The sequence below is a fragment of the Pan paniscus genome, chromosome 18, assembly GCF_029289425.2.
Source record: "Pan paniscus chromosome 18, NHGRI_mPanPan1-v2.0_pri, whole genome shotgun sequence".
Lineage (NCBI taxonomy): Eukaryota > Metazoa > Chordata > Mammalia > Primates > Hominidae > Pan > Pan paniscus.
The window spans coordinates 20,736,301-20,763,105 of record NC_073267.2 but is presented as its reverse complement, the minus strand read 5'-3'; the positions used below and the strand labels follow the sequence as shown (position 1 = coordinate 20,763,105).

The 26,805-nt window shown below is 46.1% G+C and overlaps 1 protein-coding gene across 5 annotated transcripts in view; it reads right to left on the bottom strand.

The window, feature by feature from the left end:
• Positions 1–169: 169 nt before the first annotated feature.
• The window catches only part of TMC5 (transmembrane channel like 5), an 89,730-nt gene continuing 63,094 nt past the window's right edge, over positions 170–26,805 (bottom strand). For 3 of the 5 annotated variants that reach the window (XM_063598475.1, XM_063598476.1, XM_034939952.3), the window contains 10 exons: positions 25,639–25,794; positions 23,619–23,770; positions 20,371–20,449; positions 18,362–18,459; positions 16,419–16,514; positions 10,853–10,928; positions 10,547–10,680; positions 7,358–7,531; positions 5,783–5,861; positions 170–3,747 (listed from right to left, as the gene is read on the bottom strand). In XM_063598475.1, coding sequence (XP_063454545.1) covers positions 3,520–3,747; positions 5,783–5,861; positions 7,358–7,531; positions 10,547–10,680; positions 10,853–10,928; positions 16,419–16,514; positions 18,362–18,459; positions 20,371–20,449; positions 23,619–23,770; positions 25,639–25,794 — 1,272 coding nt within the window. In that variant the 3' untranslated portion in view covers positions 170–3,519. The remainder of the gene's footprint in view (positions 3,748–5,782; positions 5,862–7,357; positions 7,532–10,546; positions 10,681–10,852; positions 10,929–16,418; positions 16,515–18,361; positions 18,460–20,370; positions 20,450–23,618; positions 23,771–25,638; positions 25,795–26,805) is intronic. The other 2 variants (XM_008956015.4, XM_008956016.5) reach the window with 1 other exon arrangement.

The window sequence follows — 26,805 nt, the reverse complement described above, 5'->3', positions numbered from 1 at the left end:
GCAGGAGAGATTTCTAAGAACCAATCATTCCTGCACACATTTCTTGAAGATAATATACATTATTCCCTAGTTATCTCTTCCTAGGTTTTTGTAGGCTCATTTCAATATTACAACAATCTTTATTGGAAAACCCCAAGTATTTTGTCTTGAAAAATCAGCAATCCAGGTATTAAAAATAGCATGGAATGCCCAATTTTACTTTGATAATTACATGGTAGTCAGTTTCCGCTCCTGGCTAAAGCCTTGGATTTTCTTCTGGGCAGTTCCTAAAGGCACAGGTGGCATGGAAGAAATCATTCCATTTTCATCTCCTCTCCTTATTTGATTGGTGTCTGGTTACCAAAAGAGTCATCAGGCCCTTGGATTACCTTCTTGAACTGATCTTCTAAATCGCAAGTCTAGGTTTGACACAGGAAAGAGAAGTTAACGCAGGCACACTCTGCCCCATCTCTACAAGGGAAAGACCAGCTTGCCTTCAAGATTCCATAGCTTCTCATGCCTTCTTTGCCTCCTCCTTTTAGTTTCTATAATCCTTCCCTTGAACTCCCATCACTGGAAGTCATCAGTAAATGCTATCCCCCAAAAATAAATGGGTTTGCTTGTTTGTTTCCTGCCCAGAATTCGCTCTCCTGGCATCAGCCCCAGATTTTCTTTAGGAAGTCACCCTTCCCTACTCTCGGTCCCTATGGTCTTCATGGTTGCACCACCTGCATCTACAGATGAAATCATGTGATCAAGGGAACTGCCACATTTCTGCAGCCACAACAATTGGTTCATAGACGGGGACATCACCCAGTCAGATCCTATGAAACACCATGAGAATCCTGGGTCCCTCAGTCTTTCCCACCAGACTGACTCTGAGAAGATATAAGAAGTTGATAAAGCTGTCTTGCACTTATTAGGAAGAGTCTATTGCAAAACAAACTAACATGGGTAAGAACGGAACTGAAAGAAACCGGGTTCTGGTGACATTGTGAGTTCCTGCGTTAGGCAAGGCCTAAAGCAAGAATTGTTCTTGGAATTTTGCTTAAGCCAGTTTGGATCCAATTTGCAACTGAAAAAGTAACGGACACATGAGCAATTCTTACACTTGTCTTGGGATATTTCACCAGAAATAAATTAGTGTCTTATTCTGTCCCAGTTTAATTACTCACCAAGACTGCCATCATGTTCCCCCAAATGCAAAGAGCCTTGTTGCTGAAAAAGAAAAAAACAAGCAGCCACGTCACGGAGGAAGAATGCAGATTCTGGGTCTTGTTGCATATTTGGCACAATTTGTGAGCCCCCCACCATTTTAAAGAAGTTAAGGGATGATAGATTAAGGCCAAGTCTCTGCCATAGAAATATTGAACATGTTTTGTTTTTTAGGGAGAGTGATTCCATTCATTCATTCCACAGATACTCTTTTTTTTTTTTTTTTTTTTTTTTTTTTTTGACAGAGTCTTGCTTTGTCTCCCAGACTGGAGTGGAATGGCATGATCTCGGCTCACTGCAACCTCCGCCTCTCGGGTTCCAGCGATTTTCCCGCCTCAGCCTCTGGAGTAGCTGGGATTATAGGTGCCTGCCACCACGCCCAGCTAATTTTTTTTTTAATTTTTAGTAGAGACAGGGTTTCACCATGTTGGTCAGGCTGGTCTCGAACTCCTGACCTCAAGTGATCTGTCCACCTCGGCCTCCCAAAGTGCTGGGATTACAGGCGTGAGCCACTGCACCTGGCCGTTCCACAGATATTCACTGAGCATTCATATTATGCCAGGTAATAAATTAGGACCTGGGGTGACAAGTGCACAGACGTGGTCCTCACCTTCAAAGAATCTACCTTTAGGCCTCTAGATCCCTTACCTAAATTGTGCTGACAGTATAAATTTGCACAGATGGTAAATTACATGTCAGTCACTTCTGTCAAGATCACAATTTCCAACATGAGTGGTATTTGCATTAAGGTGGATTTACCGTTCATCTGTATTTTCAGGACACTCAGGAAGCAAGCAAGGCTTTGGAATTAGAGCAGGGTTTCATGTATCTTTATATTCTCTTGGTAAGAATGAAATTGATTAAATCTTTTTAAGGGAATGATATAGCAATATCTATTAACATTGTCATGTACATGCTTTGTGGCAGAAATATTCACAAAAAATAACTTTTTAATTTTTTTTTTTTTTTTGACACGGCGTCTTGCACTGTTGCCCAGGCTGGAGTGCAATGGTGTGACCTTGGCTCACTGCAACCTCCACCTCCTGGGTCCAAGTGATTTCCTGTGCCTCCCAAGTAGCTGGGATTACAGATGTGCACCACAACACCCAGCTAAGTTTTCTTCTTTGTTTTTTTTTTTTTTTTTATATTTTTACTAGAGATGGGTTTCACCATGTTTGCTGGGCTGGTCTCGAACCCCTGACCTCAAGTGATAAGCCCGCCTTGACCTCCCAAAGTGCTGGGGATTACAGGAGGGAGCCACTGTGCCCAGGGTAATTTTTTTTAGAGAGAGGGTCTTGTTCTGTCTCCCAAGCTGGAGTGCGGTGATGAGATCATAGCTCACTGTAGCCTCAAACTCCTGGGTTTGAGCAATCCTCTCACCTCAGCTTCCTGAGTAGCTGAGGCTACAGTTGCGTGCCACCGTGCCTAATTATTAAAATTTTTTAAGGGATGGGGTCTCGCTATGTTGGTCTTAAACTCCTGGCCTCAAGCAGTCCTCCCCTCCCACCTCAGCCTCCTGAGTAGCTGCGATTATAAACGCACAAAAAATAATTGTAACAAAATGTTTCATTACCTACTGTTTTAAGTATTTAAAAACATAGAAACAACCCAAACATCCAAATATGTACAGAATTAAACATCGTTCAAGATATAGTATTTAGTGGTGGGCTGCGGGGGAGGGAAGTTATGATACTATGTGTATAATATAGCCTCACTTTTGTAATAAACAAGTAAATTAAAGTGTTGGTAGATACAGGTATGTTTGCAGATGCCTAGGGAAATAGATTTGCAAGAATAGACACTGAGGTATTCATAGTGAGATGAGATTTCAGGGCCCTTTTCATCTCAGTGGGATCTACTTCTGTATTATCGGGGTTGTGAAAAACAAGCGTGCAAGTTCCATGAGGGCGGGGGCTTTGTTTTGTTCACCGTAACCCCAGCACCTAGAAAAAGTACAGGCATGAAAAGTGCTGAAAAAATGAATATTACTTTTTTTTTTTTTTTTTTTGAGACAGAGTGTCACTCTGTCACCCAGGCTGGAGTGCAGTGGCATGATTTTGGCTCACCGCAACCTCCACCTCCTGGGTTCAAGCGATTCTTCTCCCTCAGCCTCCCAAGTAGCTGGGGCTACAGGTGCGTGCCGCCACACCCAGCTAATTTTTGTATTTTTAGTAGGGACAGGGTTTCACCATACTGGCCAGGCTGGTCTCAAACTCCTGACCTCTTGATCCACCCGCGTAGGCCTCCCAAAGTGCTGGGATTACAGGCGTGAGCCACTGCACCTGGCCATGAATATTACTTTTTAAGTAAAAACCACAGAAATACTTAAGACAGAGAGTGAAGGGCCCTTCCATGATCCCAAGAGCTTGGTCTGTAGTTCTCTGATGCGCTTTTTACATGGAGGCAACCTCGTGTCCCAGGGGTCCCCAAGGCAGCCTCCAGACTCACCTCCACCTCTCTCCTTTCCAGAACAAGTGAGCTGGGGTTTGCTTTCTTCTCCATATCCTGCAGCTTGATCAATTTTTCTATCAGGAACATTTTATCTTTGCCCTCCTACCAAGAAGGAAAACAAAACCAGAAAGAAACAAAAATATGAATGAATGATGGTATGGAATTGAGAAAGCAATTGATGGGAAGAACATCGGTTTTCAGGCAGCTAGGATCCTAGAAGTTGGATGGAGGTTACTGCCATCTTTTGGTGAAAGAAAAGAAACATTTCACAGTAAAACCAAATTATCCCCCAGAGCCTTCCTGCACTGTAATATTCTCCTCTAAAGCAATTCCCCTAACAGGCTTGAGAAAGTAGCCTCCAGAAGTCGGCTGCTGGAAGCAATTTATATGCCACATCTCAACAGCCAGGAAAAATGGTTTCCAGTATCCCCCATAGGCACGTGCCCCAGAGCGAGACTCCATGTCAAAACAAAAAAAAAGATAAATGTGGGATATGGAAAATATGAAACAGATGACCTGCATTCTTTAACAATAAAAAGAAAAGAGGAAGTGGGGAGGGGAAGTGGTAAATGGTTATAGAGTAAAAGAAAGTTAGGCATATCGGCTGGGCGCAGTGGCTCACGCCTGTAATCCCAGCACTTTGGGAGGCCGAGGCAGGTGGATCACTTGAGGTCAGGAGTTTGAGACCAGCCTAGTCAACATGGTGAAACCCCGTCTCTACTAAAAATACAAAAATTAGCTGGGCGTGGTGGCACACACCTGTAATCCCAGCTACTCGGGAGGCTGAGGCAGGAGAATCACTTGAACCCAGGAGGCAGAAGTTGCAGTGAGCCAAAATCATACCACTGCATTCCAGCCTGGGAGACACAGTGAGATTCTGTCTCAAAAAAAAAAGAAAGAAAGAAAGAGAGAAAGAGAGAGAGAGACATTAACCAAAGGCAACATGTACCCCCTTTTCAGATCCTGATTTGTGCAGTTCTAGTATAAAAAGACACTTAAGGGGACAATTGGGGAAATGTAAACATTGGATATAAGATGATAATAATAAATTATTGGTAAGTTTTTTAAGTGTGATGATGATATTGTAGTTATTTTTTAAAGTCTTTATCTCAGCTGGGGGCGATGGCTCACACCTGTAATCTCAGCACTTTGGGAGGCCGAGGCGGGCGGATCACCTGAGGTCGGAAGTTTGAGACCAGCCTGACCAACATGGAGAAACCCCATCTCTACTAAAAATACAAAATTAGCCGGGTGTGGTGGCGGGCGCCTGTAATTCCAGCTATGCGGGAAGCTGAGGCAGAAGAATTGCTTGAACCCGGGAGGCGGAGGTTGCAGTGAGCCAAGATTGCTCCACTGCACTCCAACCTGGGCAACAAGAGTGAAACTCTGTCTCAAAATAAATAAATAAGTGAAATAAAAGTATTTATCTTATAGAGAGAGAGATATATATATAAGTTTTAATAGATAAAAAATAATATAAAGCCTAAGATTTGCTTTAAAATAATCCAGGGAGCCAGATGGAGTGGCACCTGCCTGTAATCTCAGCTACTCCGGAGGCTGAGGCAGGAGCCCAGGAATTTGAATCCAGCCAGGGCAACATAGCAAGACCCCCACCTCTAAAAAAATAAAATAAGGCTGGGTGTGATGGCTGTAATCCCAGCACTTTGGGAGGCAGGTGGATCACCTGAGGTCAGCAGTTCGAGACCAGCCTGGCCAACATGGTGAAACCCTGTCTCCACTAAAAATTCAAAAATTAGCTGGGCATGGTGGCAGGCACCTGTAATTCCAGCTACTTGGGAGGTTGGGGCAGGAGAACCGCTTGAACCCTGGAGGCAGAAGTTGCCCTGAGCCGAGATTGTGCCACTGCACTCCAGCCTGGGCAACAAGAGCAAAACTCTGTCTCAAAATAATAATCATCATCATCATAATTAAAATAAATAAATACTAAGAATAAAAATAAAGGATTTGCTGGGAAGAGAAAGTGTAGATGAAATAAGAATATAAAAACATTGATGGTTGTTAGGGCTGAGAGCAGGGATATGAGAGTTCATTGTAGTATTCTCTTTATTTTGGAGGATGTTTATACAGCGTTTAAAAAGGGTGAGGGCGGACATCAGAGGGATCCAAGGGGACTTACATTAATGATCTGCTCATGGAGCAGCCTTATCATAATCTTCCTTCCCTCTGCGATCTGCCAGTAAAGATAGGTGATGATTCTGGAAGAGGAGAAAAGAAAGAATGACACTCTTGCGAATGTTTTGCAGGCTCTGAATTTCCACTGGATGCAAAGGAACTGGAATCTGTGCTTGCAGATGGATTTGGCCCAAACGTGTTTCTGAAAAGTCATGTCAGGGAGAGTTATAGGTTAAATACATTGGAACAATGGTTCCTGAAGGGGGAAATAAGCCCATGCCACAACCCCTCTTCAGACCAATTAATTGAGCATCTCTGGGCATGTCATCTCCTTAAGAGGAGAAAAGCAGGTATTGCTTTCTTAATAGAATAAGTTAAAAAAAAGTCCCTAAGATGACCCAGCGCAGTGGCTCATGCCTGGAATCCCAGCACTTTGGGAGGCCAAGGCAGGCGGATCACTTGAGGTCAGGAGATCGAGATCATCCTGGCTAACACCGTGAAACCCCGTCTCTATTAAAAATGCAAAAAATTAGCCGGGCCTGGTGGTGGGTGCCTGTAGTCCCAACTACTTGGGAGGCTGAGGCAGGAGAATGGCATGAACCCAGGAGGCGGAACTTGCAGTGTGCTGAGATCGCGCCAGTGCACTCCAGCCTGGGTGACAGTGCGAGACTGTCTCAAAAAAAAAAAAAAATCCCTAAGACAAGAAGATAGTATATATAACCTTTCCCCCCTTCCCCCAGTGATGGGGTCTTGCTCTGTTGCCCAGGCTGGAGTGCAGTGGCACGATCAGAGAACACTGCAGCCTCAAACTCCTAGGCTCAAGCAATCCTCCCATCTCAGCTTCCCAAGAAGCTCGGACTACAGGCACAAGCCACTGCACCAGGCTAAGTAACTTTCAAAAAAACTATCAATGCAAGCTTGGGCAAGGTGGCTAACACCTGTAATCCCAACACTTTGAGAAGCTGAGGCAGGAGGATAATTTGAGGCCAGGAGTTTGAGACCAGCCTGGGCAACACAGGGAGACCCCATCTCTCCAAAAAATTTAAAAATTAGCCAAGTGTAGTGGTGCACACCTGCAAGCCCAGCTACTTGGGGGCTGAGGTGGGAGGATGGCTTGAGCCTGAAAGGTTGAGGTTGCAGCAGGCCATGACCATGCCGCTACAGTCTAGCCTGAGTGACAGATCATGACCCTGTCTCAACCAAAAAAGAGAGAAGGAAGGAAGGAAGGAAGGAGAAGGGGAAGGGAAGGGAGGGGAAGGGGAAGGGAAGGGAGGGGAAGGGAGAAAGAAAGAAGGAACGAAGGAAGAAAAAATGAAGAGGAAAGGAACGGAACTGAAAGGGAAGGGAAGGGAGAAAGGGAGAAAGAGAGGGAGGGAGGGGAAGGGAAGAGAAGAGAAAAGAAAAAAGGGAAGGAAAGGAAGGAAGGAAGGAAGGAAAGAAAACTACCTATGCAAGGGTAGAGTCACCCAGAACACTGAGCTATGCTATAGCCATTTGCTTTCCAACCAAACATCCCTACTGCTGTTTCCCCCGAGAGCTCCTGGCTTTCCCTGCTAGATTCCCCAGGTACCACACTCACAGCACAATGAGGGTGAGGATGAAAAAGAAGTGCACACTTCCAATGAGGTTCCGATAGATCCAAACAACCCACAGGTAGCCAGGCCGTGTACTTAGGGTGTCGATCCAGCTGTAGATGGAGTGAATGAAGAGAGGCAGACCTCGAAAAGGGCCACAGTCAGCTGAAGGCTTCAATCTGGTAAAACAAAGATGGACGAACATCTCTAGCACAAGACTCAGGGATGGTTATTCTAGAATCAGGGTGTCCCTTCTGGGCTCTGGGCCTGAAAACATCAAGTCTTGCCTGATCCAATCACACCCACTTTCCAAAGAAACCCTCTTGCTCTCAGCCTTGCTGGGGTGACCTATACTCTAAGGACCGGCTCTCAGATCAGAGCTGACCCAACAGCAGCCAATCCAAAGGCCAAGCAGTGACTTCTGCAGTAACTTGGCTCAATGATATGAATGGGGGCAGTCAGACTTTTTTCCTTAAGAAGTTCAATTAAGGCCAGGCACTATGGCTCATGCCTCTAATCCCAACAGTTTGGGAGGTCAAGGTGGGAGGATTGCTTGAGCCCAGAAGTTCAAGACCAGCCTGGGCAACATAGTGAGACTCCGTCTCTACAAAAAAATAATTAGCTGGGCATGGCAGCACATGCCTGTGGTCCTGGCTACATAGGAGGCTGAGGTGGGAGGATCACTTGAGCCCAGGAGGTTGAGGCTATAGTGAGCTGTGATCACACCACTGTACTACAGCCTGGGCAACAGAGCAAGACCCTGTCTGAAAAAAAAAAAAACCTGAAATTAAAGACAAGTATGGTGGCTCGCCTGCAATTCCAGCACTTTGAGAGGCCAAGGCAGAAGGATCTCTTGAGGCCAAGAGTTCGAGACCAGCCTAGGCAACATAGCGAGACCCCCCCCCCCATTTCTTAAAAAAAAAAAAAAAAAAATTAGCCAGGCATGCCAGGCGCAGTGGCTAACGCCTGTAATCCCAGCACTTTGGGAGGCCAAGGCGGGTGGATCACAAGGTCAGGAGATCAAGACCATCCTGGCTAACACGGTGAAACCCCGTCTCTACTAAAAATACAAAAAATTAGCTGGGCGTGGTGGCGGGCGCCTGTAGTCCCAGCTACTCGGGAGGCTGAGGCAGGAGAATGGTGTGAACCTGGGAGGCGGAGCTTGCAGTGAGCCGAGATTGCGCCACTGCACTCCAGCCTGGATGACAGAGTGAGACTCCGTCTCAAAAAAATAAAAAATAAAAAAATAATTAGCCAGGCATGGTGATGTGTGCCTATAGTCCCAGCTACTCGGGAAGCTGAGGTGGGACAATCACTTGAGCCCAGGAGTTTGAGCTGTGATTGCGCCCCTGCACTCCTGCCTGGGTGGCAGAGCAAGGCCCTGTCTCAAAGAAAGAAATTGAATTAAGAAGCATAAAGAGGGAAGCCTGTTAGCTATGGAGGAATGAGCAGAAACTATAGGGCAACAAGGAACTGGTGAGGAAGAGAGAGAAGAGAGTGGATATGCCAAGAGGAGCAAGGGCGTTGTGGAGCAAGGAACTGAGAGCCCCAGTTTCACGTGTGTCCTAAAAATCATCTCCCTTGTTCATTAATTCATTCAATTATTCATTCAACCATGGTTTATTCTGTTAAGCAATGTTCTAGTCAGGCTCTGGGGACTTCATATTAAGCAAATTCCTGCCCTATTGGGATTACATTCTGGTGGGAAAAACGGACAATCGTTGATTAACAATTAAAGACTCACACAGAGGCATTCCTGATTATGAATGATAGAATGAAGGAAAGAAACTCAGGTCTGAGAGAGAGAAGCAGTGGGGAACTGAGAGCAGACAAGGAGGGCTGTGAAGATCAGATCTTGGAGAGGGCCTTGGAGCTGAGAATCAGAGGGTGGAGAGGAGGCAGCCAAGCAAAGGGAGTGGGAAAAGGACTTCACTCAGAGGACTCTGCCCATGTTGGGAGGGGCTTGCTGGCTTCCAGGAATGGGGTGAGGGTGGTGGGGCGGGGAACAGTGGAGCCAAAGGGAGGTGGGGTTGGAGAGGTGGGAGGAGCCGGATCAGTCCTGCCTTTCTGTTAATTTAGATGAAGTTCTGTTCCGGATATGGAGGAACGGGGTGGGGGGGCATCTCCCCATTCTGGGAAGCTTCAGTTCTTGGCAGAAGTGAGAAAGCTACTCCTGACCGTGGGCATCGTATGGGTGGTGATCAAACTAGGATGTATTCCCTCCCTGGCTTTTAGTGTCTGTTGGTTAGCCAGGGAACTTAAGTTAGGCATTGCATTAAGCATGTCTTTTTATTCTGATGTTTTGACATCTGGGGTCTTACTGACTCCAGATCCCAGGGCTAGCTGCCCTTCCCTGGGCTAGCTTAAAAAGCACACCTTTCAAATGCAAACCAACCAATCCAGATCCCACACCCGCAACCGCCCCCTTTATCAGGCTCTCACACTCTGGGCCACCACTCCCCTGCCCTAATCACCCCAGGGCCAGGTGCCAGACAACTCAGGGCGGATCCATATCCCACAGCCTACTGACAAACCAGCCAACCCTAAACCTGCTTCCCCTGCCTTGCCCATTCCTTACCATAGAAAACCACAATAAAGGCTCTAGCCCACGTTTCCCCTCACTCCCTCTGCCTCCTGAACAACCCTGATGCTTCCCTGTGTGGTCCCTTGTGGCACAGAGTGCCCCCTCTTCTCAGGAACTGTGAGTAATAAACTATCTTTTTAGTGATGGTCATTCCTGACCTGTTGGGCTTCACCATACCTACTTTATTTATTTATTTATTTATTTATTTATTTATTTATTTATTTATTTATTTATTGAGACAGAGTCTCACTCTGTCACCCAGGCTGGAGCGCAATGGTGCAATCTTGGCTCACTGCAACCTCCACCTCCCGGGTTCAAGTGATTCTCCTGCCTCAGCCTCCCGAGCAGCTGGGATTGCAGGCATGCACCACCACACTTGGCTAATTTTTGTATTTTTAGTAGAGACAGGGTTTCACCATGTTGGCCAGGCTGGTCCTGAACTCCTGGCCTCAAGTGATCCACCCGCCTCGGCCTCCCATAGTGCCGGGATCATAGGTGTGAGCCACTGCGCCCGGCCTCACCACACCTGAATTATAATAAAACCTACGTTTTAAAACATACACCCATCCACCCAGTTTCTAAAACCTCCCCCAAGGCCACCTTCTCCTACCTCCAGATGGTGATGGCCAGGGTGCACAAGACCCCGGTGAAGGATGGGAAAAAGAGCAAGAAGATGAAGAAAGTCATCATCTGTGAGGCCCGCCAGGCTTTGCTCGGAGGCTGGAAATTCATCATCAGGCTGATCTGAAGAGAGAGAGGCAGCCACCTCCCATCTGCAGCCGGAGCAGCGGCAGAGGGACCCCAGCCAGGCCTGGCTTCCTGACACCTTTGCAGAGCCCCCTTCCCCAGCTTTAAGCGCCACCAGGTCACAGGCGACTGAACAAAGCTGATTGATGGCAACGTCAGACTGACTCACATTTTTGGAGTAGAACATGATGAAAAGCATAATCATTTGGATAAAGGGCAACAGGGGGCAGAAGAAGATTCCAATCCTGTGAGGGAGAGAGGGTGAGTGTCAGAGGCTGGCGGAGACACAAGGAGTCGGGGTGAATCTGGGATGGTTGGGGGGAAGAGAAAGAAGATATTGTGGCCTGGATTGTGTGTCCCTAAAATCCATATATTGAGGCCTTAACCCCGAATATCTCAGAATGTGACTGTATTTGGAGACAGGGCCTTTGAGAGGTGATTAAGGTAGAATGAGATCACTGTAGGAGGCCCTAATCCAGTACAACCGGTGTCCCTAAAAGAAGAGATTAGGAGGCCAGGAACGGTGGCTCATGCCTGTAATCCCAGAACTTTGGGAGGCCCAGGGGGGTGAATCACCTGAGGTCAGGAGTTCAAGACCAGCCTGGGCAACATGGTGAAACCCCATCTCTATAAAAAATACAAAAATTAGCCAGGCATGATGGCGTATGCTTGTAATCTTAGCTACTTGAGAGGCTGAGGCAGGAGAATCGCTTGAACCTGGGAGGCGGAGGTTGCAGTGAGCCGAGATTGTGCCATTGCACTCCAGCCTGGGTGACAGAGCAAGACTCCATCTCAACAACAAAAAAAGAAGAGATTAGGACATAGACACACACAGAAATGAAGACCATGTAAAGACATGGGGAGAAGATGGCCGTCTATAAACCAGGGAGAGAGGCTTGAGACAGATCCCTCCCTTATGACCCTTAGAAGAAACCAACCCCACCCGCACCTTGATCTTGGCCTTCTGGCCTCCAGAACGGTGAGATATGAAATTCATGTTGTTTAAGGCACTCAGTGTGTGAGACTTTGTTATGGCAGCCCCAGCAAACGAATACAGAGGGGGCCTGCTTCCATCCCAGCAAATTAGGCAGATTCCCACCATACCCAGTATCCTCAGCTGCCTTCTTCCCAGCTCTGGAAAAGAGATTTTATAGAGAAATCTCCCACCCACCTAGTAAACCAACAGCTGGTATTCAGCATGCCCTAAGCTAGCATGTCCCACATGCCTTGCCCCTCTCCTTCTTCCTCCCCCATGGTATTCAAGGTCTGAGGTCCTGTAGGGACAAGGCATTGAATGGCACTGAGTTCCAAATGAGAAAGGCATTCCCTTTCCAAGTCTCCCGCGGTGCTCGTGAGCAACAAAAGGAGAAAATCTCAGTGTGGTTCTAGAATGCCGTAACTCCTAACACATGCCAATCTCCCATTTTTTAACAAGAAAGGAGTAGGCTTCGGGCTGAGAGCCTTGGCAAACTGTAACATCTCGCTAGAATTTAATGACTTTTTGGAATGGGATTGCTTTTATTTTTCCAGTTATTTGTGATTTCTTTCAAATGGCACTGGTTTTCCATTTATGATTGTAAATAAAGACTCCCTTAAAAATATATGTGAGAGGCCAGGCGCGGTGGCTTACGCCTGTAATCTCATCACTTTTGGAGGCCGAAGCGGGCAGATCACCTGAGGTCAGGAGTTCGAAACCAGCCTGGCCAACATGGCAAAACCCCCATCTCTACTAAAAATACAAAAATTAGCTGGGCGTGGTGGCAGGCACCTGACGTTTTGACATCTAGGGTCTTACTGACCCCAGGAAGATTGCCGATGTTGGGAAAAGCAGTCTGGCCATTTACAAAGGCCTTTCTTCTGCATTATTTCAACTAGGATGCCATTGGGCAAGTTACTTAAACTCTCTCTAAACCTTAGTTTTCTAATCTTTAAATGGTGGACGTACTAGTACCTACTCACAGGGTTTTTTGAGAAGAATAAATGGACATGGTGGCTCACTCCTGTTATCTCAGCACTTTGGGAGGCTGATGAAAAGCAGTTATCATCTACCATGGCATTAAAAAAAAACGTATTTGAGTAAAAAAAAAAAAAAAAGCAAATAATAAAAAAAATTAAGTAGATAATGGTACAGGTGAAATGTCACTATACCAAAAAATAGGCAGGCTAGTGTACAATAGACTAAAACTTGGGAAACATGTTCCTCACTTCACCTCTACCACTGTCCCTAACATATATCCTTTTCTGTCATTATATTATCTTCTTGTAAAACTCATCATCAAAGGCAATATTCTCCTAAAACCCGCAAAGGTTAGAACTGAAATAACCATGGAGAAAAAAAAAAAGATGTGTTTTTGATGGTGCTTATTCATGATTTATCAACAAAAATCTCAAAGGCCCAGAAGTCATAATGGTAATTTTTTTTTTTTTTTTCCTTTTTGAGACGGAGTGTCGTTCTATCTCCAGGCTGGAGTGCAGCCAGTGGCATGATCTCGGCTCACTACAACCTCCGCCTCCCTGGTTCAAGTGATTCTCCTGCCTCAGCTTCCCAAGTAGCTGAGATTACAGGCATCTGCTACCACAGCCAGCTAATTTGTATTTTTTAGTAGAGTCAGGGTTTCACCATGTTGGCCAGGCTGGTCTCGAACTCCTGACCTCAAGTGATCTGCCTGCCTCAGCCTCCCAAAGTCCTAGGGTTACAGGCGTGAGCCACCATGCCTATTTAATCCCCTCGAAAACCCTGTGAGTAGGTATCTCTACCATTTAAAGATTAGAAAACTAAGGTTTGGAGAGAGTTTAAGTAATTTGCCCAATGTCATCCTAGTTGAAATAATGTGGAAGAAAGGACTTTGTAAACTGCCAAATTGCCAGCAGGTGATCCAGCGGCATGCAAACACATTACCTAAACTACCAAAGAAAGGTCCTCACTGTCTCTAAAAAATAAACTCATTAACTTTGAGTTATTTGCAGACAGCCAAATCACCCAGGGCAACTTTAAAGAGTCAGAAAATAAAACACTTTCCCGTTGTATGACATACTGGTGTTTGCAAAGCGTTTTCATCTACCATGGCATTTAATGCTCAACATGATTCAAAGGCAGCTATTCTTTTTTTTTTTTTAAGACAAAGTTTCACTCTTGTCGCCCAGGCTGGAGTGCAATGGCGTGATCTCTGTTCACTGCAGCCTCCACCTCCCGGGTTCAAGTGATTCTCCTGCCTCAGCCTCCCAAGTAGCTGGGATTACAGGCACTTCCAACCATGCCCGGCTAATTTTTTGTGTGTATTTTTAGTAGAGACGGGGTTTTGCCATGTTGGCCAGGTTGGCCTCGAACTCCTGGCCTCAGGTGATCCGGCCCCCTAAAGTGCTGGGATTACAGGCGTGAGCCACCATGCCTGGCCTTTTCTTTTCTTTTCTTTCTTTTTTTTTTTTTTTGAGACAGAGTTTCACTCTCGTTGCCCAGGCTGGGGTACCATGGCATGATCTTGGCTCACTGCAACCTCTGCCTCCCAGGTTCAAGCAATCCTCATGCGTCAGCCTCCCGAGTAGCTGGGATTACAGGCATGCACCACCACGCCCGGCTAATTTTGTATTTTTAGTAGAGATGGGGTTTCACCATGTTTGTCAGGCTGGTCTGCAACTCCTCACCTTAGGTGATCCACCCACCTCAGCCTCCCAAAGTGCTGGGATTACAGGCATGAGCCACCACACCTGGCCTTAAAGGTAGCTATTCTTATATGCATTTACAGATGAGTCTGAGGCTCAGACAAGCACAGTGATCTCCATGAGTGGCAGAGCCAGCCTCAGAATTCAGTTTATCCAGTTCCAAATCCAATACTTTCAAATTAGCAACACCCCATCAGATGGAACCTGGGAATGTGATTCACCACACAGAATTCCAGCATTAACTGCATCATGTTAAAATAAATAAGGAAAAGTAAGGCAGGAAGATTGCCTGAGCTCAGGAGGTTGAGGCTGCAGTGAGCCATGATCATGCCACTGCACTCCAGCCTGAGCAACAGAGTGAGACCCTGTCTCAAAAATAAATAAATAGGCTGAGCATGGTGACTCACACCTATAACCCCAGCACTTTGGGAGGCTGAGGCAGGTGGGTCACTTGAGGCCAGGAGCTCAAAACCAGTCTGGCCAACATAGTGAAACCCTGTCTCTACTAATACAAAAATTAGCCAGGTGTGGTGGCACATGCCTGTAGTCCCAGCTACTTGGGAGGCTGAGGCATGAGAATTGCTTGAACCCGGGAGGTGGAGGTTGCACCACTGCACTTCAGCCTCAGCAACAGAGCAAGACTCTGTCTCAAAAAAATAATAAGAAAATTAAAAATAAATACATAAATAAGGAAACACAGCCACTGGCTAATTGTTTGCAGTGTCTAGGTGAGTTTGTAAAAATATTTGCTGCAACCAGTTGGCTATTCTCAATGCACGCAGAGTTTCTAAAACATGTCACAAATCCTAAAAACTATAGAGAACCCACCAAATGGTGTATCAAATATAAGAAACACACAGCCCTCTCTGTGTGTTTCTTTATTCTCCCATTGCTGTGGAGACATGGATGCAAAGTAAAGTTTGCATCGAAACAGCCTAAAGGCAATGCAAAATGGCAAATCAATGCTAACAGACAACAGTTAAAGGTGGAGATTGTGACAAACTGGAGATGCTCATTTTGCCACAGATCTTTGTGGAGAGAAGCCAGATGTTTCTGGAGAGAAGCCAGAAATTTAGGTGTTATGTGAAATCTCCTGAAGTTTAAATATGGGTGGTTGTGTTAGTCCATCAGGCTGCTATAACTATAACACCATAAACTGGGTGGCTTATAAATAGCAGAGGCTGGGCATGGTGGCTCATGCTCGTAATCCCAACACTTTGGGATCCGCCAAGGTGGGCGGATCACCTGAGGTCAGGAGTTCAAGACCAGCCTGGCCAACATGATGAAACCCCATCTCTACTAAAAATACAAAAATTGGCTGGGCATGGTGGCACATGCCTGTAGTCCCATCTACTTGGGAGACTGAGGCAGGAGAATCACTTGAACCTGGGAGGCGGAGGTTGCAGTGAGCCAAAATCACACCACTGCACTCCAGCCTGGGCGACAGAGGGAGACTCCGTCTAAAAAATAAAAATAAATAAATAAAACAGCAGAAATTTATTTCTTATGGTTCTGGAGGTTGGGAAGTCCAAGATCAAGGTGCTGGTAGATTCGGTGTCTGGTGAGGCCCTGCTTAGTGATTCCCAGATGTTGCCTTCTCTCCATGTCCCCACATGGTAGAAGGGGCAAGGGATCTCTCAGGCCTTGTTTATAAGGGCACTAATCCTATTCCTAAGGGCCATGTCAAAGATCAAATCACCTCCCAAAGACCCCACCTCCAACACATTGGAAGTAAGGTTTCAACATATGAATTTGAGGGGAGACCCAAACATTGAGACCATAGCAGTGGTTAATTCATATTTTTAGGGACAAAAGAAACACACCTGCAAAGCTGGACATGACCTGTGGGCCTCCAGGTTGCGATCCCTGCTCTATGCTGATTCTTGTCTGAAGTCCTTAAGCTCTCATAAAGGAAAATGATAGTCTAAATGCTAAATTCATGGTTCTCAGACTGGCTGGATGGGGTATCACCCCTGCAGCTTTAAAAACAACAGATTCTGGGACTTTGCCACCAAAACACCAACTCCACAGTCATGTGGGAACCACTGGGCATTTTGCTGAGTCACAAAACTTACCACACCAGAGTTTGTGCATAGATCAGTTCTAGAACGTTCCTGGCAATGTCAAACTCCTGAAGGCCAAGACTTGTGATCAGTTGCATCCCAATGATTCTGTGAAAACATACTGAGTTTAGTACCCAAACCATAACTCCCACTTTCAGAAGATCCCCCACAGACTAGGACAATCAACAAAAGAGACCCTCCCCAGCTTGAAATAAAGTCGTAAGTTCCCTTGAAAATTTTTCAAAAGTTCTAAATCTATAAGCATGTTTTTGAAGAAGTAATTGAAGGGATTGAGGGAAAACTAATTTAACACAATGCAGTCTAGTGGGGGTACTGCTAAAGTGATTTAAAAAATTCTAGAGAACATTTGTTACCCTGAACATTTAAATTATCCCACTATTATCTTATACCCCTCTTTGCTAATTAAACCTTATTTTTTCATGAACCGGATGAACTCAGCACCTCTCAACTCAAATAAACATTTTTAAATTTTTGGTTGCTGCTATCAAATTATGTTTCCCTGTGTTCTAAATCCACAAGAAGGAAACCAAGTTTCCATTTACTCTGGGGAAACTTGATTTCATATTAATTTATTCATAAAGATGAGTTGCCAATTTAAAAAAAAAAGATCTGTCAAAAAAAAATCTTTTCACTTTTTTTTTTTTTTTTTTTTTTTGAGATGGAGTCTCGCTGTGTCACCCAGGGTGGAGGGCAATGTCGCCATCTCAGCTCACTGCAACCTCTACCTCCTGGGTTCAAGCGATTCTCCTGCCTCAGCCTCCCAAGCAGTTGGGATTATAGGCACACACCACCATGCTCGGCTAATTTTTGTATTTTTAGTAGAGACAGGGTTTCACCACATTGGCCAGGCTGCTCTTGAACTCCTGACCTCAGGTGATTCACCCGCCTTGGCCTCCCAAAGTGTTGGGATTACAGGTATGAGTCACTGCGCCCGGCCAAACCTTTTCACCTTTATGTCCAGGCCCTCGACAGAGGCTAGAATAAAAGCACATTTTGGCAAAAATGAATGAGGAAATTTGGCATTGAATCTATCCACTGAGAAAATAATCAACATCAGACCATCTTATTACTAGAGCAGCTTGCAGAAATACATAAATGTCTATAAGGAATGAGAGGCTCATCATATTATTAAAAAAATGAATTACTAAATGTAAAAAACCAGACATGGGACAAGGACAGTGCCTCGATTCTGTATAGATAGATAGATAGCTATCTAATATAAAATTAATACATTAATTCAATTAAAACAATGAGATAAATCTACATGTACTGACATGGAAAGATGTCAAGGCATAGTGACAGATTAGTAAAAGCAAATTCTACAATATGTTGCAGTGTGACTCCATTTTTGCTTTTGAAAATTATATAGCATTATATAGTAAAGACACACACAGAGCAATGTGTGCATAGAAAAATCTGGAGGAATATATACTAGAATATTGAAATTATCTACAGTGGATAAGATTTCTTTTTTTCTTCTTTTCTTTCTTTGCCTTCTTCTTCTTTCTTTTTTTTTTTTTTTTTTTTTTTGGATAGAGACAGAGTCTTCCTATTTTGCCCAAGCTAGTCTCAAACTCCTGGCCTCAAGTGATCCTCCTGCCTCGGTCTCCCAAAGTGTTGGGATTACAGGCGTGAGCCACTGCCCTCGGCTGGATAAGATTTCAAATGGCTCAGTTTCTGTCTTTTATTTTTAGAATTTGTTTTCAAAAGGTTGTAAAAGGTCAACTGAACCAAGTGAACTATGACAACAGAACTGTCAGGTTAAGGTGAAATTTTAGCTAATTTAGAAGTGAACAGTATCCCCAAGGACAACAGGCAAACTTGAAACAACGCACGCTTTGAGTATGTCAGGGACCTGTATGTCCCCCTCAGCCAGGAATCAGGTTCTGGTTACAGCATCAGGCCCTAATTACTTAAGAATGGCAAATATTTACCTCCTCAGAAACTCCCCCAGGAAGGAATTGACTAAAGAGAACACAAAATCCATCAGAAGGAGCCGGTAGATGTCCTGGCCAATGAGGGTTTCCCAACACTGGAAGGCAAACAAGAGTCAGGATGTGGGAAGGGGCTGTGGCCTCAGCTCAATTCTCCTCTGTTCCTGGCTCTATGTACCCATTAGGACATAGCTAATGGTTGGGTTTGACCAAGTCCTTGTGTACTCAAAAAAGTAGACCCACTCTGAAAAAATGCAGCTGAGTTTGTTCCCAGGGATGTTGTTCTCTTTTGGGTTTCCTTCTTTCCCCCATTAAAGCTTGCCTTCCACACATACCCAAACTTTCCCTGTTCATGATCTCTCCCCGTAAAACTTTTCTTCCCTGCCCTATCTCCTCTGGATCCCATTTCTCAACCAAGGGTAATCAGTTTCTTCAACAGAGCCAGAAGTGCCAATGGCTAAGAATGCCTTCACTCTTTTTTGCTTATTTACCTTACAAAAAATCAATTAATGTCTGCTTGATTAAGAAAGTGGCCTAGAGGTTTAGTAGGCTAGTGTAAACTGGAAGCTCAAATTAGTCAGTTTATGAAACTAGTGGCTAGGAACTTCTGCAGGAAGTCAGTGCTATCAGCTGATAGACTGGGAGCTTTTAGATTTGGCTGAAGGAGGAGAGGAAACTTTTGGGTGCATGGCCCAAGGATGGATGGATGATGGATGGGTAAATGGATGGACGATGGATGAATGCATAGATGGGTATATAGATGGATGGATGAATGGATGGATGAATAGATGGCTGGATGAATACATGAATTGATAGATAGATGGATGCATGCATGAATGAATACGTGGATAAATAAATGGATGGATGGTTAGATAAATGGATGGATGAATACATGAATGAATAGATAAATATATGGATGGATGGATGGATCCATACATGGATGGATAAATGGATAAGTGGATGGATGTATGAATGGATGGATAGATGGATACATGGATGGACGGATGAATAGATGCATGGATGGATAAATGAATGATGGAGAAATGGATGGATGGATGCATGAATGGATGAATGCATGGAAGAAGAATATGGTATCTGCTGTAACCATACTAACTTGGAGGGCTGATTTTGAATCTCTTCGACAATTAGGGAGAGAAGTTGAGGGTGCCATGTTCATGTAAGATGGTTTGAGTCTAGACACAGCAGAGCTATTTTAGGGCCCAGGAATAATGGGTGACAGAGAAATAGAGAGAGACTCCTGATTCCTGACTCTACTTCCAACCCCAGGGCATCCTGGGTATCTGAGAGCTCACAATGACCATCAGCTAAGGACTGCTGTGTGATGTGAAGGCACATTCTCATGGGGGATGCAGTAGCAGGGGCAGAGGCATCCCAATGAGAAGGCCAGGGAGGCTGGCTTGTTCCTAAGTCCACATGGGACACCACCCTCAGGCACCCATTCTCTGAGGTCAGTGAAGACTAGAAACTGTAGTTAAGTGAAGGAGGGCCAGAAACAGTCAGCATTAGGACATAATTGTTACTGCCAGCATTTGTGAGTTTACATATTGGTAAAGCCCAGGGTATCTAGGTTACAGGAAAAATAGAACATCAAGGATCAAAAAGAATTTTGTCCAACCCCAAAGCTGTTAGGACAGACTAGCACTAAAATTACTAGTGTCCATTGCATATGCTGGGCACTGAACTTATACTACACATGATATCGTTTAATCCCAATTTTACAGATGAGAAAACTGAGGCTCAAAGAGATTAAGTGACTCGGAAGATGACACAGCACAGCTGGCCTTCGAATCAGGTCCTCCTGGCTCTAGAACCTGAGCTTTTTTGTTGAGACCCATTTTGCATTATATTGCTTTCCAGATTAGTTTTCATTCTCTTCCCACAAGGGATTAATACCAAATACAGAGTGTGATGGCTCTTGAGAAACCCGTCCTCCCTGTTGGTCAAATGCTAAGAAACCAAACTTAAGGCAGAGAAGCATAGAATCTCACCTCTTCACCAGACAGGGCCACGGTGTTGAGCCAATAGTAACAAAGAATGCCAATGATTGATATTTTCAAAAAGATGTTTCTAAACAGAAGAGACAACATTTATGATTACCTTCAATGGCAGTCTTTCATTCTGTCTGCAAATAGCTCCTTTGGGGCACATGGTAAGATAGAAATTCCTGGCCCCTGTGGTTGGAGGGGGGCACATGGCTAGTTCCGGTGAATGAATTGTGAGCAGAAGCAATGTGTGTCACTTCTTTTTTTTTTTTTTTTTTTGAGACGGAGTCTTGCTCAGTCACCCACGCTGGAGTGCAGTGGCGCGATCTCGGCTCACTGCAAGATCCGCCTCCCAGGTTCACGCCATTCTCCTGCCTCAGCTTCCCGAGTAGCTGGGACTACAGGCGCCCGCCACCACACCTGGCTAATTTTTTTTGTATTTTTAGTAGAGACGGGATTTCACCACGTTAGCCAGGATGGTCTCGATCTCCTGACCTCGTGATCCACCCGCCTCGGCCTCCCAAAGTGCTGGGATTACAGGCGTGAGCCACCACACCCAGCTAATGTGTGTCACTTCTAATCTGGAGCACTTAATGCCCCTGTGAGACTCTCCAGAACTCCTCATCTTCCCTTTGGAATGGCGATCAACGATACTCAAGATGGCTGCTTCTCTCTGAGCCTGGATCCCTCAGTAACTAACATAAGAAGGTCCCTCCTGGTAATCCACACTGTGTATGTAACACGAGCAAGAAATAAACCTTTGTGTTCCAAGCCACTGAGATCTGGGGGGTTGTTACTGCAGTATAACCTAATTTATTCTGACTGATACATTCTCTTTTGTTGCATCTCCAAATGATCTGATTTCACTTCCCATTATAATGATAGTAAATGTACATAATGTTTATTGGGTGCTGACCCAGCATACACTGCCAACCTCTTTATTGAATCATCCCCCTCAGTCTTTACAATTCCATCATCTAGTAGATGGTATTTTATGCCCATCATACTCAATATGCAAGGTTATGGGGTGCAGTGAGACCTAACATTTCCCCTTCTATACGAACTTTTAAAAGTGGCACCATGGATCGGTGGCTGGGATGTGGGGAATAATGAGGGCATAGGAATATGGTCAGAGTTTTCTTTCTTTCTTTCTCTCTTTCTCTCTCTCTCTCTTTCTTTCTTCCGACAGGGTCTCACTCTGTTACCCAAACTGGAGTGCAGTGGTGTGGTCATGGCTCACTGCAGCCTTGACCTCCCGGGCTCAAGCACTTCTCCCACCTCAGCCACCTGAGTAGCTGGGACTACAGGTGCAATCCACCATGCCTGACTAATTTTTAAATATTTATAGAGATGGAGTCTCACCATGTTGCCAAGGCTGGTCTTGAACTCCTGGGCTCAAGCAATCCTCCCACCTTGGCCACCCAAAGTGCTAGGATTACAGGCACGAGCCACTGCACCTGGCTGGAATTTTCATAATATGAATTGGATATAATCGACTGACTGACCAATTTGCTTATTCATTCACCAATCATTCTTGGACACCTATGATATCCCAGACACTGTGAACAAGGCAAAGATTTCCCCATAAACTGTGGGAGAGGAAGATAATAAATAAATACAAATATGTCAGGAAGTGGTAAGAAAATTATACTGCAGAGATCATGCCACCGCACTCCAGCCCGGGCGACAGAGTGAGACTCCATCTCAAAAAATAAAAAAAGAAAGAAAGAAAATTACACTGCAGAGGAGAAAAGGTGGTAGGGAGCTGTTCTTTTTAATGGGGTGTGCAAGGAAGAGTGCAACACGAGGGTGATGTTTGAAGAACGCAAAATGCAGTCAAGAAGCAAGCCATGTGGTCACGTGTGGGAAGAACATTCCAGGCCCATGCAAAGGTCCAGAGGTGGGAATATGGTTTGGCATATTTGTGAACGCTTAGGAGGTCTGTGACAGAGACAGGCAGTGAGCAGGAAGGACGGGGAGAAAATGAGGCTGGAGCGCTGGCCGGGAGCCGGATCTCACAGACCATGGTAAGGCAAGGGCTCTGGAACTGATCAGCAAAGAAACTCAGTCTGCATTGTACAGACCTACACTTTTTTTTTTTTTTTTTCTGAGATGGAGTCTCCCTCTGTCACCCAGGCTGGGGTGCAGTGGCAGGATCTCGGTTCACTGCAACCTCCGCCTCCCGGGTACGAGAAATTCTCCCGCCTCAGCCTCTCAAGTAGCTGGGATTACAGACATGCGTCACCACGCCCAGCTAATTTTTGTATTTTTAGTAAAGACGGAGTTTCACCATGTTGGCCAGGCTGGCTTCAAACTCCTGACCTCAGGTGATCCACCTGCCTTGGCCTCCCAAAGTGCTGGGATTACAGGCGTGAGCCACCATGCCCGGCCTACAGACCTGTACTTACAAACCCCACCATAACCAGGAACGAGTCAGGGAAGAAACTAGAGGGGCAAAATTTGGGTGGTTCCAGGCTTTGTGTATCAAAACTCTGGGATCACTTCTAGCACGTATGATGCCTTTGTGGGAATCACAAAAAGGCACCCCGTGGGTGCCAGTGAGTTGCCCAAAGCACTCCTCCCACCTTTGTTTGGGTGGTGGAATTACAAAAATGGGCCCTTCCTCCCGCCTGAGGCAGTGGGTACCAGGACTCACAGCTTGACTAAGGGGAACACTAGATGATTTCAGTCCCATCCTCAGCCCAGGAGCCTTTGTGCGTGCACTGCCTGCCCATCTGTACATCCCATACTTGAGAACTACATCAATCCCCTGCTGGTAGCAATTAGGAAAGCAATCAAGCCATGACTTTGAGCAAAAACCCACACCACACAAACACCCTTCACTCTTTTGTTGTTGTTTAAGACAGGGTCTTGCTCTGTCGCGCAGGCTGGAGTGCAGTGGTGCAATCATAGGTAAGCTCAAACTCCTGGGATCAAGTGATCCTCTCACCTCAGCCTCCTGAGTAGCTGGCACTAACAGGTGCATGCCACTGCATCCAGCTTTTTGTAGAGCCAGCATCCGGCTATGTTGCCCAGGCTGTTCTCGAACTCCTGGTCTCAAGTGATCCTCCCCACTCAACCTCCCGAAGTGCTGGGATTACTGACATGAGCCACCACGCCCAGCCACACCTTACTTTTGAAATTCCTCCTCTCTGGAGAAAAAACTTTGATACTAAAGCATAATCCTTTCTAGCTACCATCCCACTTCTCTCCATGGAAATAGAGGCTGGTGTTGGGCACGACACATCACCTACCGGATCAGGAGAACGTAGACTTCGTGCCGTGGCATCTCGTACCTCTCCACAAGCCTGAAAGTGGAGTAGATGCATGGCACGGCCAGATTAATGCAGGACACAACGAAAGGCAGTAACAGCACCGCCCCAGGGTTACTGTGTGTCTTCAGGAACTGCAGGGGATGGGGGAGAGAACGGAGGGCTGACTTGTACACTGTACCCCTTTCTGCTTCACTCAAAAGTCTCCCATGATAGAAAACCCGAGAAGTAGCTCCTCTGTGGTTAACTATTTATCTATTTATTTATTTTAATTTTTTTGAGATGGAGTCTCACCGTGTTGCCCAGGCTGGACTGCAGTGGCGTGATCTCAGCTCACTGAAACTTCCACTTCCTCAGTTCAAGCGGTTCTCCTGCCTCAGCCTCCAGAGTAGCTGGGATTACAGGCACGCACCAACATACCCAGCTAATTTTTGTATTTTTAGTAGAGATGGGGTTTCCCCATGTTGGCCAGGCTGGTCTCTAACTCCCGACCTCAGGTGATCCATCCACCTCGGCCTCCCAAGGTGTTGGGATTACAGGCATGAGCCACCGCGCCCAGCTAGGTTAACTATTTTGTTAAGCTACCATTAATTTCCTTACCCCGTGCCAAGCAAACTGAGGCTCAGGGAGGGGAAGACACTTGCCCAGGGTCACCCAGCAAGCAAGTGGCAGATTGGAGCCTAGGTGCGTCTGACTCAGGAGCATGAGCTCGAACAATCATTCTGTGGCTTTCCCTTTTTTACCAAGATGCCCGGGGCAATGAGGATGTGCTCCCTCCTGTTTAGCGTAAGTGGCCTTGTTCATTTTCACCAGGCTTCACCTCTCTCTGAGTTCTGAATTAGGGGGTTGGCGTGTCTCTGCTAGCCCGTGCTGTTTTTTGTTTTTTTTGTTTTTTTTTTTTGAGCCGGAGTCTCGCTCTGTTGCCCAGGCTGGAATGCAGTGGCATGATCTCGGCTCACTGCAACCTCTGCCTCCGAGGTTCAAGTGATTCTCCTGCCTTAGCCTCCCAAGTAGCTGGGATTACAGGGGTGCACCACCATACCCAGCTAATTTTTGCATTTTTAGTAGAGACGGGGTTTCACCATGTTGGCCAGGCTGGTCTCAAACTCCTGAGCTCAAGTGATCTGCCTGCCTCGGCCTCCCAAAGTGCTGGGATTACAGGCGTGAGCCACTGTGCCTGGCCCTGTGCTGCACTTTTGTGTGAGGCTGGGAGAGGCACTGGACCTCCAGGAGGAGGCAGCACTCTGGCATTTGGCTGGGGGTGGAGCCGGGGCTGCACTTCTGCTAGGCATCCTTCCATGGGCCTTGGAGTCAGGGATTCCAATGAATTCATCTGATATCTCACATTCCCACATCCTCCCTGCATGGCCTCACCCTACCTCCATCTACCTCTGGATGGTTCAAATCACCACTTGCATTTTTGGTGGTAGTTTTGGAGCCAGGGTAACCTGGGTTCCAATGCGGCTCCCTCCCCACACATAAGCTGCAAGGTCTGGGGCCAGATCCTTAGCTTCTCTGAGCCCCTTTTCTCCATCTGTACAATGGAGAGATGATCACATGACTCATAGAGATGTTGCAAGTATTAACTGAGATCAAACAAGGCAAGGCCTGGCCCCAGGGCTGTGAAACGACACAGCTGAGCTCCATTCATGTGAAACTGTAGTCACCAATGAATGACCACCACTGTAGCCAGAACTACAGGTGCACACCACCGTGACAGGCTAATTTTTAAAATTTTTTTAGCGATGAAGTCTCCATGTTGCCCAGGCTGGTCTCGAACTCCTGGGTTTCAGGTGATCCTCCCGCCTCGGCCTCCCAGAGTGTTGGGATTACAGGTGTAAGCCACTGTGCCTCACCCCTGCATTTTTAACAAGTTCTCTGCTAGTGCTGATGCTGCTGGCCATAGATCCTGGGTTGAACCGTGGGCTGCACACCACCCTTCCCCTCCAGCATCTCATCCCTTCACCTGGTTCTCTCTACCCTGGACCCTGGTGTTGGTTACCTCCAAGTTGTACTCAGCCAGGTAATAAACAGCTGCACAGCAGGCTATGGCCACTCCTGTAGAGACAACCCAGGCTACCATGTAGGCAGAGAAGCGGGTCAGCAGTTGATTGAACGTCAACTTGGAATTCTCCTGACGGAGCTCTGACAGGTTCTCCTAGAAACATAAGAAAGTCAAGTTTATGGCTGGGCATGGTGGCTCACGCCTGTAATCCCAGCACTTTGGGAGGCCAAGGCGGGTGGATCACTTGAGGTCAGGAGTTTGAGACCAGCCTGGACAACATGGTGAAACCCCGCCTCTACCAAAAATACAAAAATTAGCCGGGCGTGGTGGTGCATGCCTATAATCCCAGCTACTCGGGAGGCTGAGGCAGGAGAATCACTTGAACCCAGGAGGTGGAGGTTGTAGTGAGGAGAGATCGCACCACTGCACTCCAGCCTGGGCGACAGAGTGAGACTCTGTCTCAAACAACAAATAAATAAATAAACAAATAAATAAAAATAAATGAAAGTCAAGTTTATCCAGAGATCCCTCTCCACTGCTAGCAAAGATCCCCAGGGAATGCTTGCCACATCCAGAGACATGAATCCAGCCCAAATCCACAGGTGAGAGAGAGGGGGAACATTCATGATGAACATGGATTATGGGAGACCCATAGAGGACTCTGAAATGGGCCAAGAATCTCCAAACACTGCTTCCATCTTACAGAAACAGTTGGAATTAATAGATCGGGACCATGTTCTTAAGAAAAGCACACTGAGGTCACAAAATTCTTTCTTGAAGAATAAGGTTGGGTATCTACATTGAGAAAGAAGCTCACATCTGCAACCCTCTTGTCGAAGCCCCTTTATTTGGCTGGGTTTGGTGGCTCACACCTGAATTTCCAGCATGTTGGGAGGCCGAGGTGGGAGGATCACTTGAGCCCAGGAGTTCAAGACCAGCCTGGGCAACAGAGTGAGATTCTCTCTCTACAAAAAATTTAAAAATTAGTTGGGCATGGTGGTGTGCACCCATAGTCCCCACTACTCAGCAGGCTGAGGTGGGAGAGGCTAACTGGATTCCAGGAGGTCGACACTGCAGTGAATTATGATTGCACCACTGCACTCCAGCTTGGGTGACAGAGCAAGACCTTGTCTCGAAAATCATTTAAAAAAAAATTTAAAGCCC